Source organism: Fusarium flagelliforme (assembly GCF_020744385.1).
Source record: "Fusarium flagelliforme strain FIESC 12 MPI-CAGE-AA-0113 chromosome Unknown B0J16scaffold_3, whole genome shotgun sequence".
NCBI lineage: Eukaryota > Fungi > Ascomycota > Sordariomycetes > Hypocreales > Nectriaceae > Fusarium > Fusarium flagelliforme.
The window spans coordinates 3,824,531-3,841,518 of NW_025763505.1; the positions used below are offsets into that span (position 1 = coordinate 3,824,531).

Sequence of the window (16,988 nt, forward strand, 5' to 3'; positions counted from 1 at the left end):
GAGGGATAGCGGACACAAACTGTCATAATTGCTTCTGCATTCCTCACACGCCCGCCTGGGGGTTCTGATTATACGGAGCCGGCCCCGACATACGGAGAATGTGGACGGAGCATCGCAGCCCGGTCAGTCACAGAGGAATGTGACACCGATGAGACATGCGTTCACCAGGGGAACTCGGGCCAAGGGGCCGCTGCTAACTATCGACCAAGGAATCACCTTTTTCTCAAGGAACGACTTCTGGGGTATTCCCTCAATGCTACCTTGCAAATCCGATGTGATGGATCTTGTCCGGGGCTACACTACACCTGGAAACCGGAACTCGTCAATCTAAAGTGGCAGTGGACCCTTGTTTAAAGCCATCGATTATGACGGGCCATGTCTTGGAGATCCATTTTCGCCCTGAATTGCAGGGCGTATGAAGATACTATCATGTATCCACCGCATGTGGCTTCCTGATGGAGCCAAGGGTGTCTTTCAAGATTCTGCTACCGGCTCAACGCAATTCAGTATGCTGGATGGCGCGTCTTTTGGCTATCAAGATATCACTGGTCAAACTTCAACACCCCATCCATCGCTGCCTGCCTCGGTGTCTCCTTCTATCGCCTAATCACGTATTTGACTACTTTGACCTGCGCCGCACTATCTGTAGTACGGAAGTGGTCCATCTTTTCTAAGCATCGTGGAATGAGCACATATGCTACAATGCTTATCATCTCAATAGACTGAGTTACTTGAAACCCTTCCCGGGTCCCCGCTGACTCAAGAATTCGAATCATTATCGGAACGGGATGAAACCCTTGCTTCTCAAGTCAACTGCAAGCCGGCCCACGTGTACTTGGCACCCTTCTGATATTCCTCAATATTCCGTATAGGTATTAATGATACCTGGGTTATGCAAGCAGAGGCGTTGGACTATATCACTATTCGAACAGCCTGTGCCGTGACGTAGCAGCTGTTTAGACGCTCAGGGGTTGCTCTACAATGGACGATCTCGAGTAGATACTCTCTACGTCTTCTTGCAGGACTTGCCACCCACGGCTAGACAAAATTTCCAGGCGAGTTTGGGCTTCTTATGAAGGTTATGAAGGCAACGCTCCTTCCAAATGTCAAGTCTGTTGACATAAAAGCTGAAACGAATAAGTATGGCCCTCTGTGTATTACCACGTGCTGGCTTCACTGTCCCCGAGGTGAATCTTGGTCTCATCCTCGGAGCGGGAAGTTCTCAACGGCTCACGTCCACGTCTGCCTTGGTCAAGTCTTGGGTAAGCTTATACTGACGATACATGCATATGCTACACGTCTGCAGCACTGGCTCCCTCGACATGCCGTGGAAGGTATACTGTTCGTGACGCTAATCTTAAGGGAAGAGCTTCGTCTTGTGGATTAGTCTGCGACATGTTCAAGGATGGAAAGGTAAGTATTGGAGTAGACTGTTGATGCTACGGAGCAGCTCGCGACTCGAGAGACTATTGTCAAGCAACCGGCCAGGGAGGCTATGTGCCGAGGCCTTTGCCATGATGGTCTCAGTTCACTTGTCTTCACTTTGCTTTGTTCGTGGGTAATTGAATGCAGCTGATGGTGTGTGCCATAATGACGAAGTTGAGAGGAACCCAAATTGCTTTCTTCTTTTTGGGGTACCTCAGAAAAAGCAACAAGTCTTGAAGCTTACCTTGGGCAAAGACGGACTACATAAGTTCAAAGCTCAAACTGAACCACACTAAGGGCCGATAAATGCTTTTTCTTTTGCTTCGTATCTTCCCTGGTCAAGTTCTCGCCATATCAGTTACTCGAGATGGTGCATACCAGTGCATACCAATGCACGGCTGTCAACGTTCCCTTCCGCATCCCTCTCAACGGGCTTACATGAACTATAGCTTAACCTCTACATCCCTTTCTTCTCTCGCTTGTTGGTTCACCCTATCGGATGCTTGCCCAGTGTCCAGTGTTAGGTGCAGTGAGACAAAGCAGGCGTTGGCGTTTGAACGGACCGTTTTCCGCAGAGCCCCGATGGCGAACGGCACGGTAGTTGCCAAGCTGATAGGCAGATCCTCAGAAGGGCAACAATGTGAAAGTGATCACTGAGCCACAGGTCCCAGATCCGTCTCTTTTCGGCCCATCATTGCCACGCGCCTCGGCTTGTTGAACTGATCTTACGCTCAGGAATGAGTAGATCTTGTCTCAGACTCAGTACCATCTTTCTAGAAACAGAGCTGATGGATGGAACGCTGTCGTCTTGGGGGAGGTGGGTTCTGTTGTGTGTGTATTCACGCATGGGAAAACAGTAACCGGCTGTACCTTTCTCGCTGGAGGCATGTTCAATCTAAAAGCCCAAGGTTTCTCAATCATACGATACTACTGTCATTATCATGATCAGAAAGTTCTGAGATGGCTGGCATGGTGATAACAGTCTACCTTTAGCCGTCAAGCGTCGTGGCATGTAAAGTCGTCGTCAACCTCAAAGTTTCTGGCTTGAGAGTTGGTACGCAACCCCCAGCTCTACATGGGTTTTGAGCATACCTTAGTTGGCATGCAAGTTATACCGTGGAGTCGATGATTCGCACTTTTAAGGCAAGTGGCTTCTTTTCTCAATCCTCTTTTGGGTACTCGTAGTTGTCCAATGTCTGCGCTTGCGCTTGCAGCCCATGGTCTGTCTTGGCCTGAAGGCCCATCCATATCGGCCATGGAAGACATGACGAATATCGCGCATGAGAATGAAGATTCTTTCCGCACCCAGGACAGGAATAAAGAGCTATGCAGCTAGGGAGCTCTGAGTCTCAGTCAAGTCCCCACCTCCCATTCATGCGGTCTCAGTTTACGACCTGAACGTCGGGACCATTCGTTCGTTCCTTGGCTCTTGGTTGATTCCATTCTCCCTTTGGTCACTTATCAATATGATAGGTTGGTCGCCAATGTCTCATCCGTCCTGTCACTCTGCCAGTACCGCGGCTATGGGTTGGTGATGTGCATCGGCACTGGGGAACAAGGATTATATACGAACAAGGGCGAGAGATCTACGTAAACAAGTTACAAGTCACCGAGTCCTCAGCCGAGGGATGCGACCCCCCCTGTCAAGTCGACGAGCTATCGAAGCCAGGCCAAGCCAGGCTAGAGGTGTCAGTTGTACTGTACATATGGTTAATGATTCACTGAGTGCAGGATCTGAGACCCTTTGAGCGAGATTTACAACAGGGATGTACTGTGTTGACTGGCTGATCTGCCCGATGAGTGTGACGGAAAAAGCAAAACAAAAGTGGCTTGAGAGAGGGAAGGGTTTTAGCCGATCAGTCAAAGCAAAGAAAGAAACTCGAGACATTTCTCAGCTTGATCAAATGTGAGACTGTCTCTCAAATTTCTTCTACAGTCAATACCTTTTTATGCATTCATGAATTGGTACCTGAATTGTCTTTGTACGAGAATTGAGCCGCTTATGAGTGTTTCTAGGCGCATACCAGCTCGGCTACCCTGCAATGGAAGAGTTGAGTATCTTGAGGTCTGGATAAAGATCATGACACTTGAGAGATTATAAGTATACTCATTAATTCCCATCTTGACTTAAGCTTCATAGTAAGATAGGAAACATGTTTACATTCAGCTCGTGACATTTATCTGTCTGCGTCTCAATTGAGTAATGCTGTACATAACTTTAGCAAATACATGTTGAGATGACAGCTAGCTATTCAGTACCTATGAGACCGCAGAACCTAAAGTGAATACTTCTTTCTCGAGGCATGTCTATACCAGTTGTTCTTACGTATCTGTCAAGAGGATGGTCTGTTAGGTTAATTCAAATTCAATGCTATACTATCTCTAGTGCAATTACAGAATACGTATCGGGTATTGATAAAGTTGATGCTTGCTTATTACAGAATTAAATCACACTCTCAGCTTCTTCATCGCGGCTGCCAGAGTATCTGCAGATCTCCTCGCCATATCAGACTTCTTACCTAAAATCCATAGCCCTTTTATGCAGTCCTGTGCTCGTCGCACACTCTCCTGAAGGTCATATCCAGTAGTTGCTGGAGCTGCTATAGAGTCCTTGGCTTCTTGTATGAAGATCATAGCGGCCTTGGCAAAGGCTCTGATGAGAAGAATAGTCCAAGGCTCTGTAAGAATTGTCGCCTCGCTGACCGCATGATGGAAGTGCGACATTTGAGGTGCTGTTAGACTAGCCAGGTTGGGGTCGGGGGTCGATACCTTGGCCAGCTCAGACAACTCTTTGGCGCTCGATTCACGTATCTTTGTCACCATCCTGCTGGACAGTCGGCCATGAGATGCGTTTGCCTCACCCAGCTCGTTCTCGTCCACATACTCGATGAGATCGGCAAGCATAAGAGCACCGAGATTCCAATGAGCCGAAATGCAGACGAACCAGCTTTGTAAGCGGCCTGGAACTGATTCGTAGTCAAGGAGAAGTTCCTTGAAGAAAGCACCATGTGTCATATTCCAGTATCGATACAGTGAGCTGGTGTTTTTGATGAGCTCCTCAACCTTTTCTCCACGACCTCCTCTCCTCAGAATATTTTGCAGATAGGACACGTGGCGAAAGAGGAGAACCTTGACGGGTGCTGACTTGGTGACAGCTTCAGCAGCCAATTCATATGAGCAAGGCCAGTGTACGGCGCGGTACATGTGCGGCTGTTCTAGACTGTCCTGGATGAACAGAGGCACATTCCACCGCCCATTTGTTGTCGCGTCAAGATCGTCGTCTGCATCGTCATGCTGGCTATCTGCATCAGCGACAACAACTGGACGCTCACTCATAGATGAGGAAACCGTGTCCAGCATGACTGCAAGCCAGTAGAGCAGCCCAACAGTGCCACGATCTTCCGGGTTCATCATCGAAAGCGCATCGCTATTCTTGGGACTTGTAAGAGGTCCAGTAACACCACGTCGCCCCGAATCGAATCGAAATTTAAGAGCATGCATCTTTCGTGCAGCTCTCTCCATAAACACTGGCAGGCCATCTCGTGAGATAATATCACCGAGTTCGGCGTTCAAAGACGTCATGTCAACTTCTGGTCGTGAAGAAGACAAAGTATTGGGGTTTCTAATCGTATCATCGGGTACATTGTCATGAGTCCAAGGCTTTTGCGTTAGACCAAAGATTAACTCGGCTGTAGCTACTCGATATGACTCAACCTCGGCGACATCTTGGAGAGCCCTTTTTGCTTGTTCCCAGAGGTTCCGTTGGATATTTCGATCAAACTCTTCGGTGATGTCGTCGAGTATATCCTCCGGTGTCTCACCATCAGCCGGAAAGTGCTGTCGTTGTCGGCGACTGCCTTGGGCCCATTGCGTAGCAAAGGCCATGATCGCTAGTTGGAATGCTTTTGCAGCAGCTTTGTCCTCAGAACGAGTTAGTCGAGTGAGTTTCGATGTTGATATTGCATGATCAAGATTGATTGTGCGACGGTAGATGCGATTTGACCATGACGATCCCCATTCGGTAGGAGCATAACCGCCTCCAGCAACGTAACCGGGTGCCCGGTAAGGGCAAGTTACTTCAGTCAGCCAGCAAGAAAGATTGTGCTCCAGGACATCATGATATATTTGTAAAAGGTTTGTGGATATAAACTGGTTGTTGAAGCTTGTTATCATAGTCTGGTCAACTGAGAACGGGGACAATGAGTTTGCTCCTCGGTCAGTCTGTATTGACGATGTTCGACGGCGTTTTGCTCTTGTCGACTCATCTCCACCCCAAGCCTCGTCCAGAGGAGAGTGCGAATCTGTTGCTACAGGTCGAGAGACAGCTGATAAGTTGTTGTACAGATCGGATGCGCGTGGAGCTTGTGAGCGAGAATAAGGCAAGTGCTTCGCTGTATTATTGTGATGGTGCAACGGGTTAGCGTTGCTTGGATTAGGGGATGTTTGGGTCACGGTCGAAGTTGATCTGGCCCAGGCTGCCGCGGGAGAATGGGATACTGCATGGAGTCCAGGTAGGTGAGATCCTGTGTCCCTCACATTGTGCTGTAGGAAAGAATTCTGTGCTGTGACGTCTGTTCGTCTTGGCCCAGGTATGAAGCTCTTTTCAAAGGTTGCGGATGGGCCCACGTTAGGCTCAACCCTCTGTCGTTTCACTGAAGCACCAGCGGGTTCGCCAAACGAGCCTGACGCTTGTCGAGGCGGAGGCGGCGGCGGAGGAGCAGCAGTAACAGCACTCAGGATGGACGCAGCTTGTATCTGCGACCAGGCCCAGTTCATGGTGCATGTCTTCCTTGTCTTGGTACAATATGAGCAAGACTCATGGCCACTTTCAGAAGCTGACCCAAAAGATACTGCTGTTAGTTATCCATTGTGAAGCTATCAAAAGGCAACTCATCTACGCCTGATCACATACCGAGCCTTTCGCTGTTATTCGTATTGGGACATGTTGAAGAGCCAGAACCGAGAAGGGGCGGCGCATCGCAAGCTCGCTTTGACCTTCGGCATTGGTCACAGGCGTAATGACTACGCTTCATGGTGCCATGCGATTTGGTCGTTCAGGAATTGAACGTGAAAGAGGACTTGGTAAAGGAGGAGACGGCGGCAGTTATTACACTTATTCAACTATACAGTTCGCAATAGGGAGGCATGTGTAAATGGTAGAGACATGCTACTGCTACAGCGAGTGGATTGGTTGAAATCCTAGTGTGGTACGAGAGCTGTGCCCCACTAATAGAACGACTTCCGCTTCCCCGGCGCTAATAAGAATAGAGCAACTAGTATATAGCTAGCAGAGGTCTTAAACGTAAGTTAATATAGAGATTTAATAACCCTATTTAAAATTATTATTAAAAATACTATTTATTATATTATATATCAGACTAAGAGAAAAATTACTTATATAATCTTATTAATTAATATAAGTTATTAATTAGTAAACTATATATAAATATATTTATATTTTTCTTTTATTATACTTTAAATTAGTAATTAATAAAGGTTTTTTTTTTAATATTAATATTAAACTTATTTAAGCTATTATTACTAAATATTTTAAATTTTCTATTACTTTATTAAAAGAATACTAAAATTAAGTTAGTAATATACTAAAGAAATATTTATTTAGCTAAACCTTTAAATTAAAGATCTTAGTTAAGCTTTATTAAAAAGTTAATAAATTAAAGTAAATATAATATATTAAACTTACTTACTTTATTATTAAAATACTATATTACTTTACACTAGCTATAGCTATAGTTAAGGCTAAGAGGATTATATAGATTTAGTTTTATTACTAGATTAATAAAAACTATAGTTAAGGTAAGCTTAACTTTAACTTTTTACTAATATATAAAATATAAATATATTTTCTTTTTAAAAATCTTAAATACTTAAATTTTTAATTTTCCTTAAAATACTATACTTTAATTTTATTATAGCTTATTTATATAAGTAACTATTATCTTTACTTATTTTTCTAGTATAATAAACTATATATTATAATTAGTTTAATAATATAAATTAATTATCTTAAGGAACTTATTTTTATTTTTATTAAGGCTTTTATTTATAACTATCTTTTTAGCTAGCTATTATAATTACTTTACAAAATAACCTTAGCCTTATTAGCCTAGTCCTATAACCTAGCTAAACCCTAGCTTATTAGACCTTTATAAAGAATAATATCCCTTTTTACCTATAACCTTATTTTTAAACTCTTTAAGCTTTAATATAATATTATTATTAAACCTACCTAGCCTTTTAATTTAATAATTATCTTATATAATAATTTTAAAGCTTCTTTTAAGGCTACCTAGGTATAATAGTTTTTACTTAATATTAAACTAACTATTTTAAAATAGATTAATCTTTTAACTTAATTATAAGTAAATCCTTAGTTTATATAACTAAAAACCTAAATAAATTAGCTATATTTAACTTAAATATAAGCTATATCTTAAGTAAGATTAAAAATAAATACTTAAGGATAATCCTTATAAAGAAGCTACCTTAATTAAGCCCTTAATTAAAAGAACTAATATAATATACCTTATACTAAAAGGAAGTTATATTAGTAATACTTTTCCTAGGGATTAGTATAATAATAATATTATCCTTAAAGATTTTAATCTTAAAGATAGATAGCTTAGTCTTAAAAGCTAATTAGTAACTATACTAAGAGCTTTTAAAGCTTTATAAAAGATATTAAATAAAATAAGAAATTATAAAATTAAAAGTAATAGTTCTTAAAGATATTATTTTTAATAAGTATTTATTAAGATACTAAAGTTAACCTAGCTTTTAAAGTAAAATACTTATAATTTACTTTTAATTTTACTATAATAAGAAAAAAAGTAAAGTAAAAGATAAAGAAAAGATTATTATTAAAAATATTATAATACTTTTATAGTTTTTTACCTATTATATACTTAATAATTAAATATTAAACTTAAAGTAAGCTTTTAAAGTTATTTTTATAAAGTATTAAACTAAGTATAATTATTTAACTATAGCTTAAGAAAATATAAACTAAGAACCTTAAGGAAAATAGGCTTAATACTTAAAGAAATTATTTAAAAGAAAATAAAAAAGAAAGTAATATAGCTAGTTTATATTTATATACTAAGCTTTAAAACTAATTTAAAAAAGAAAAAGCTATTAAGATATAGATCTTATAGTATTTTTAAAATAAGCTTAATAATAACTTAATTAATTTCTATAATAGTTTTATAAGTATTTAAATTTACTAAAGAAGTAATTTTAGCTTAAGTTAAAAAAGGAAAGTTCTATATATTTCTTAGTAAAGTTAATTAAGCTTTTTTAAAAGTACTTTACCTTTTATATATAAAAGTTACTTAATACTAAGGAAATAATAGTTAGTTTAGTAAACTAGTTTTAGAACTTTATATATAGTTAAAATTACTATTACTAAGAAAGTATAAGGTTCTTTAACTTAAAGAAAGAATAATTATTAAATTACTTAGGTAATAGATAAAAGGGATTATTATAAGGGATAAGGCTAAATCCCTAGTAATTAAAGTTATTAAGAATCTAGCTTCCTTAACTTCTAAGTTAATCCCTTAGGTAAGTTAAATTATAAGCTTAATTTAATTAGTATTACCTATAGCTATTAAACTTTAACTATTACTAATATACCTATATATATATAAGGCTACTATATCTTATATAATAGCCTTTTTTCTTTTTCTTTCTTTTATAATAACCTTAGTTTACTAAGAGATAGTAAGTTAGCTAACCTCTAATCTCTATTACTTTATATTATTAACCTATTTTATAGCTATAGAAATCCTAGCTAAGTATTATAATATTATACTTATAAAAAACTACTACTATAATAATAGTATATACCTAGAAACTATAAAGATTAAAGTAGCTTTAAAGCTACTAAACTAAGCCTTAGATATATTATAAGTTACCTTATATTATTAAAATACTATATTACTTTATACTAGCTATAGCTATAGTTAAGGCTAAGAAGGTTATATAACTTTAGTCTTATAGCTAGATTAATTAAGACTATAGCTAAGGTAAGCTTAACTTTAACTTTTTACAAATATATAAAATATAATTATATTTTCTTTTTAAAAACCTTAAATACTTAAATTTTTAGTTTCCTTTAAAACTCTATATATTAATATATTATTATAGACTTATAATCTTAAGCTATAATTAGCCTAAGCTATATTTTATTAATAGTTAATTACTTATTATAATTATTAAAGTAATAAATTATAAAGTTTATAAGCTTTTTTAATTAAATAAACTAAAATATATAATTAAGTTTTAGCTTATATAAAAAGTAATATTTATTAAGGTTTATATATTTACTTTTATTAACCTTATAAGCTAAATCTATTAATATCTTTAGCTTTTTTAATAAAGATTTTCTTTTATACTATTATTTTTACTAAAGTAACTAAAGAATTCTATAGTTAAAAATAATAAGTTTAACTTTCTTTAGATTAATATTAAAACTAAGATCTAGCTATAAAGTAAAAGCTACCTTTATTACCTTTAAAGACCTTAAAAGCTACCTAAGGGTAGCTTTAATATTTTTAATATAATAATAACTAAAGTAAATATACTTTATATACTAATAGCTTTATATTAATATAATACTATAATATATATATAATTTATTAACTATAAACTTAAATAGGATTTTTATATTTATAAAATAAATTAGTAATATAAAGTAATAGAAATTAAAAGTTAATTAACTTACTATCTTTAGGTAAATTAAGGTAATTATAAAAGAAAAAAAGAGAAAAAAAGCTACTATATAAGATATAGTAGTCTTATATATATATAAGCTATTATATTAGTAATAGTTAGAGTTTAGTAGCTATAGGTAATATTAATTAAATTAAGCCTATAATTTAACCTACTTAAGGGGTTAACTTAGAAGTTAAGGAAGCTAGGTTCTTAATAAGTTACCTTAGATTTAGTTCTTAATTTTACTTTTAACTTCCTTATATATAGGGTTAATTTAGCTACCTTTAGCTATAAGTTTCTTTAGCTAATTTAGTAAGATATAGGTATAGATTATACCTTATTTTTAATTACTAAATTAATAGTATTAAAAGAGCTAACTAAGAAAATAGCTATAAAAGAAAACCTAAATAAAAATAAAAATAAGTTCCTTAAGATAATTAACTTATATTACTAAACTAATTACTATATATAGTTTATTAAACTAAAAAAGTAAGTAAAGATAATAATTACCTATATAAATAAGCTATAACTAGTATTATAGTTTAAAACTATAAGTATATAATAAAATTAAAGTATAGTATTTTAAAAGGAAATAAAAATTTAAGTATTTAAGGTTTTTAGAAAGAAAATATATTTATATTTTATACTATATTAGTAAAAGGTTAAAGTTAAGCTTACCTTAGCTATAGTCTTAATTAATCTAGCTATAAGACTAAAGTTATATAATATTCTTAGCCTTAACTATAGCTATAGCTAGCGTAAAGTAATATAGTATTTTAATAATAATAAGTAAAGTTATAATAATAGAAATACTATTATAATTAAATAATAAAGGCTATTTTTACCCTATAGTATTTTAATCTTATAAGTTTATTAATAAAAAGATAAAATATAGTATATTAAATTAAAGGCTAATAGTAATTATTAAGTTCTTTAAATACTAGTAATAATACCTTAAAGGGTTTTTATTATAGGTAAAAGTCTAAAGTATTTATAAGAACCTATAAACCTTTATAACTAATATAAAGTTAAATAGAAAGTAAGCCTATTAGTATATATATCTAATACCCTATAACTTTATAATAAAGTATAAAAAGAGTAAAACTAACTTTACTAATATACCTTTAAGGCCCTTAGGAATTAAGTAACTATAAAATAATACTAAGTAGTTATTAAATTCTCTTTAAAGTAAAATAGTTAACTTAATTATAAGGGAATAAGCTTAAATAATAAGTAATTATACTTTAGATAATATACTACTATTAATAAAGTTAAGGTTATAAGTAAAAATACTACTAAAAGAGGAAAAGTAGCTTATTATAATATAGAAAAAGATAAAAGAAAAACCTTATAAGTATATTACTAAAGAATTAAATATAATAATAGTAAATAGTAAGAAGTATAATAAGATATCTTTAAAAGTTATATTAAACCTTACTTATCTAATAGATATTAAGCTAAAGAGTACTTAGCTTAAGAAACTAATATAAAAAGGAAATATTAATTAATTACTTAACTTAAACTTATAAATAAAAGAATATTTAAAACTACTTAATATACTTAAAAAGCTAGTAATATATAATAGTACCTATAATATAGACTTTATTAACTTAGAAATACTTAGGATATTATATAATATAATTATAAAATCCTAAAAAAGGGATATATATATCTTTTACTTAAAGAAATTAATAATAGCCTAAGAAGAAATAAAAAAGCTAAAAAGTAATACTTTATTAAAAACCCTATAGATAGTTTATAATAACCTTTTATTTTATAAAAATAAACTATATATCCTAAAGGATAAGGAAGTTAAATAAGAAATCCTATACTAATACTATAATAATAAGCTTACTATTAATAATACTATTAATAATACTTAGTTATATATATTAGCTAAGGTAATAGTAAAGGTTAAGGAGGGTATATAACTTATTATATAACTAAGATTAATTAAACTACTAATAAGCTAGTTATTATTTTTAACTTTAAGTAACCTTAACTTTAACTTTTACTAATATATAAATAATATATAAATATAATCCCTTTTTAAAACCTTATATACTTAAATTTTTAATTTTCCCTTAGAATACTATATACTACTAAATTACTATATACTTAATAGTTATTAAGTTATAGTCTTAGGCTATAATAAGGCTATTATAGTTATATTATATTAAGCTATAAGTATTTCTAGGTATTAAAGTAATTAATTATATAGTTTACTTACTAAGCTAAATTAAGGAACTAGTAATTATAGTACCTATTACTAGCTTTATTAAGGAACTACTCTTTATTATAATCTAAATTAGTATTAAACTTTAGCTTTATAGCTAATCTATTTAATACTACTATTTTAATAGAAAAAGCCTATATTTCTATAGTAGAGTAAATAAGAAAAAGAAGTATATAGCTAAAGGCTACTAAGGCTACCTTTTTATTAGTATTTTTCCCTAAATTCTTTACTACCTAGTATTCTAAGTACCTAAATAGATATAGTTTAAGGGCTACCTTAATACTTAGCTTATTAAGGTTTTTATTATTAAAAGTATAGTACTAAGTACTTATTAAGGTAATACTATAGTATTTATTTAGTATTACTATAGATTAAGTTAGTAATATAGGACTAAGGGAATTAAGGGTTAATTAACTTATTGCTTTTATAATAGTATAAGAGGTATAGGTATAGGAGAAAGAAAGAGGGCTAGGTTACTATACCTTATATAGTAGCCTTTTTTGCATATAGAAGCTTTATTAGTAATAGTTAGAGTTTTATTAATGTAGGTAACTCTAATAGAAATAAGCCTATGCTTTAACCTACCCTAGAGGGGTTAACCCTAAATTATAATAATAAGCTAATAAAATACTTTAAATACTTATAAACTTAAGTTTTAATTTAAAGGAATTTCTATTAGGAAAATATATAATAAAATATTAAAAAGTAAGTAAGGAGCTACTAAGTTTATTAGATAATAGTACTTAAGGGATATAAACTATATAGAAAATTAAAAGTCTATTAATTTTAAAGTAACCTTAGTAAAAGATCTTAATAAACTTTATAACTAAATTACTACTAGCTTAATATAAGAATAAAGAAGTAAATATAATCTTAGTTATAGTTAATAGATTTACTAAGTATAGCTAATTTATATTTATACTATTTATAATTATAGTAGCTAAATTAGCTAAGATATTATATAAATATATCTTTATAGACTTTAAAGTACCCTAAGGTATAATATTAAACTAAAAAAGTATATTTACTAGTAAGTTTTAAGCTATAATTTATATATATTAAAGGTAAAATAATAGCTTTTAACTATATATTACCCTTAAACTAATAAATAAATAAATAAATTAAAATAAATATTAAGCTACTATTTATAGTACTTTATAGGAAATAATTAAAAGGTATAGCTAAATTTACTTTAAGATATTTAGTATATATATAATAATATATTAAATATAATAATAAATAAAAGCTTATTTTTTATACTTATAGGCTATTACCTAAAGATATAGATAAATACTAAGAAAGTAAATTACTAAAAAAGTATTTTTAAAGTATATATAAAAATCTAGTAACTTTATAATATATAAAAAAAAATATTAAAATACTAAATAGCTATTAATAAATAATAGTAATAGTATTATAACTTAAAATATAAGGAGATTATATACTTTTAGGGTTAACTTATAATACTTTTAATAAGAAATTTAAATCTTAAAAGTAAAAAAAAGAAAAAGTTAAAAACTAGATATATTAAACTATTTTAAATCTTAAAGAAAGTAAATATATAGGTTTATTAATTAACTTTACTAAAATAATATAAGTAACTATATAATATATTTTCTATTAATTTCTTAAAGAAATTTAAAAGAAAATATTAAAATAAAAATAAACCTTTATTAATATTTAACTTTAAAAACTAAAATAATAAATAAAAAGTAAAATATATTAAAGTAAAAAAAGAAATTAAAAAATAACTTTACTATTTAGTTTAATAAGTAAAATAGCTAGCTAAATATAACTAATAGGTTATTATTAAAGATATAGTAAATATACTTTATATTATTTAAGTATAAACTAAGGAAAATACTAAGTTAATAGGAAAGTATATTAAATAAGAAAGTAATATAAGTATAAAAATAAAAAATAGATTATATAATAATTTATTAACTATAAACTTTAATATAAAAAACTAAATTAATAGCTAAAATACTATTATTATTACCTTAATATTTACTTACTATAACTTAAATTTAATTACTTATACTTAGAGCTAGGAGAATAACCTATAAGTTACTTACTAAAAAGAGTCTTAGAACTAGCTTATTAACTATTTAAGAGAAAAGATTATAAAGAAAAATTAATACCTATAAAGATAAGTTATAAGTAAAGGATTTAAAGATAATTAAATAATATAGAAATAGTAGTAAGATACTTTATATACTCTTTATTATTAGTTTACTTAATAGCATTAATTATATACTAAAAGAAAGTAATAGTAATACTTTATATTAGATTATTAGTATTACTAGGTAAAAGGAAAATATAAGTAAAAATATATATAGGTTTCTTAGTTATTTTAAAACTATAATAGTAAGAAGTTAAAAGAAGCTAAAAATTAAAAGGATTAAGTTACTTATAGTATAATAATTAAAATTAAGATATAAAGTAACTATATAAACTTAGTACTTAGTAATAAGAATATTATAATAAGTATAAGTTTCTTATTTACTATTAAAATACTATATTACTTTACGCTAGCTATAGCTATAGTTAAGGCTAAGAAGGTTATATAACTTTAGTCTTATAGCTAGATTAATTAAGACTATAGCTAAGGTAACCTTAACTTTAACTTTTCTTTAATATAGTATAAAATATAAATATATTTTCTTTCTAAAAACCTTAAATACTTAAATTTTTAATCCCCTTAGAATACTATACTTTAATTTTATTATATACTTATAGTCTTAAACTATAATACTAGTTATAGCTTATTTATATAGGTAATTATTATTTTTACTTACTCTTTTAGTTTAATAAACTATATATAGTAGTTAGTTTAGTAATATAGGTTAATTATCTTAAGGAACTTATTCTTATTCTTATTAAGGTTTTCTTTTATAGTTATTTTCTTAGCTAACTTTTTTAATACTATTAATTTAGTAATTAGAAATAAAGTATAGTTTATATCTATATTTTACTAAATTAGCTAAAGAAGCTTATAGCTAAAAGTAGCTAAATTAACCTTATATATAAAGAGATTAAAAGTAAAATTAAAGACTAAGTCTAAGGTAGCTTATAATATATCTAAGGCCTAGTTTAGTAGCTTTAAGGCTACTTTAATTTCTATAGTTTTTAGGTATATACTATTATTATAGTAGTAATTCTTTATAGGTATAATACTATAATACTTAGCTAGGATTTCTATAGCTATAAAATAGGTTAGTAATATAGAGTAATAGGGATTAAGGGTTAGTTAACTTACTATCTCTTAGTAAACTAGGGTTATTGTAGGAGGAAGGGAAGAAGGGAAGTCTACTATATAAGGTATAGTAGCCTTATGTATATAGGTTATAGGTATATTAGCAATATTTAGAGTTTAGTAGCTATAGGTAATACTAATTGGATTAAGCCTGCGATTTAACCTACCTAAGGGGTTAACTTAGAAGTTAAGGAAGCTAGATTCTTAATAAGCCTTTTATAATATATAAATAAAAAGTTAAAAGTTCTTAAGAATTACTTATAGTAATATTTAACTTTTTACTAATAAAGCTATAATAAGTATAATTTATAGTATTAAAGGTATAGAAAGTATAAATAAGATAATTATATAGCTAAACTAAGTTTACTATAATACTTAATATCTAAGATATATATCTTATTATTAAAATTAAAGGTATTTAATATATAAATAATCTAATAAATAATACTATAAGGCTAATATTAATCCTTTATTATTAAGCTAAGAATATTAAACTAAGTTAATTAGGAAATAAAAGCGTATTAGGTATAAAATATATAGAAAGTAAATAATATAACTAATATTTATATAAGTATTATAATATAAGGCTTTATAATTACTAAAGGTATATAAAAGTAATTAAAAGTTATACTATTTATTATTATTTATATTAACTAAAGTAATACTAAGGGTATTAAGGAAAATATATATATAGTTAATATATAAGTTAATACTAATAGTAATAAACTTAGAATATAAAAGGTTAAATTAGGTTAGTTTTGTAAGTATTTTAGTAGTAAGATTATTATTTTTACTTTTATTTTTACTTTAATCTTTAAAGAAAGGTATTATAATAATTAAAAAAATAAAAAAATAAAGAGCTAAAGGTATAAATAAAGTATAATAAAATTAAGTATAAAAAGATAAAATACTATAATAAAGAATAATAGTATTAATATAGGAAAGAAAGGAAAGGAAAAAAGCTATAAAAGAAAAAGCTATTATTTATATAGCCTAGTAATATAAATATAAAAGCTACTTAATTTACTATAGTTTCTATAATTTATAGTAAAAAGATACTATTAAAAAGGTAATAATATAGTAAAAATAATAATATATATTATTACTAAATAATAGTAAAATAAGTTATTACTACTAACTATAATAAGTAAAGATAATAATTACTTAACTATAGAAAAACTATAATTTATTTATAACCTAGGTATAATTAACTACTAATAGGATTTAAAGTTAATTAAAGCTAAAGATAGTTTCTTTAGAAAAGGAAAATAATTATTATAATTAGTTAATAAAATAACCTTAGCTTTATTAGCTTAGTCTTATAACCTAGCTAAACCC

General features: G+C 30.1%; 1 protein-coding gene across 1 annotated transcript; it reads right to left on the reverse strand.

Moving 5' to 3' along the window:
• Positions 1-3,773: 3,773 nt before the first annotated feature.
• On the reverse strand, positions 3,774-6,579 carry B0J16DRAFT_339021 (uncharacterized protein). The gene is made up of 2 exons (XM_046127502.1): positions 6,338-6,579; positions 3,774-6,260 (listed from the first exon to the last, which is right to left on the reverse strand). Exons 1-2 carry the CDS (start codon positions 6,456-6,458, stop codon positions 3,874-3,876), a joined length of 2,508 nt encoding a protein of 835 aa, XP_045985112.1. The 5' UTR covers positions 6,459-6,579; the 3' UTR covers positions 3,774-3,873.
• Positions 6,580-16,988: the final 10,409 nt, after the last annotated feature.

Coding starts and splice junctions, on each gene's coding strand:
- B0J16DRAFT_339021 (XM_046127502.1), bottom strand. CDS start 6,458: ATGAAGCGTAGTCATTACGCCTGTGACCAATGCCGAAGGTCAAAGCGA. Junction 6,261..6,337: donor GAATAACAGCGAAAGGCTCG/GTATGTGATCAG, acceptor CTTTTGGGTCAG/CTTCTGAAAGTGGCCATGAG.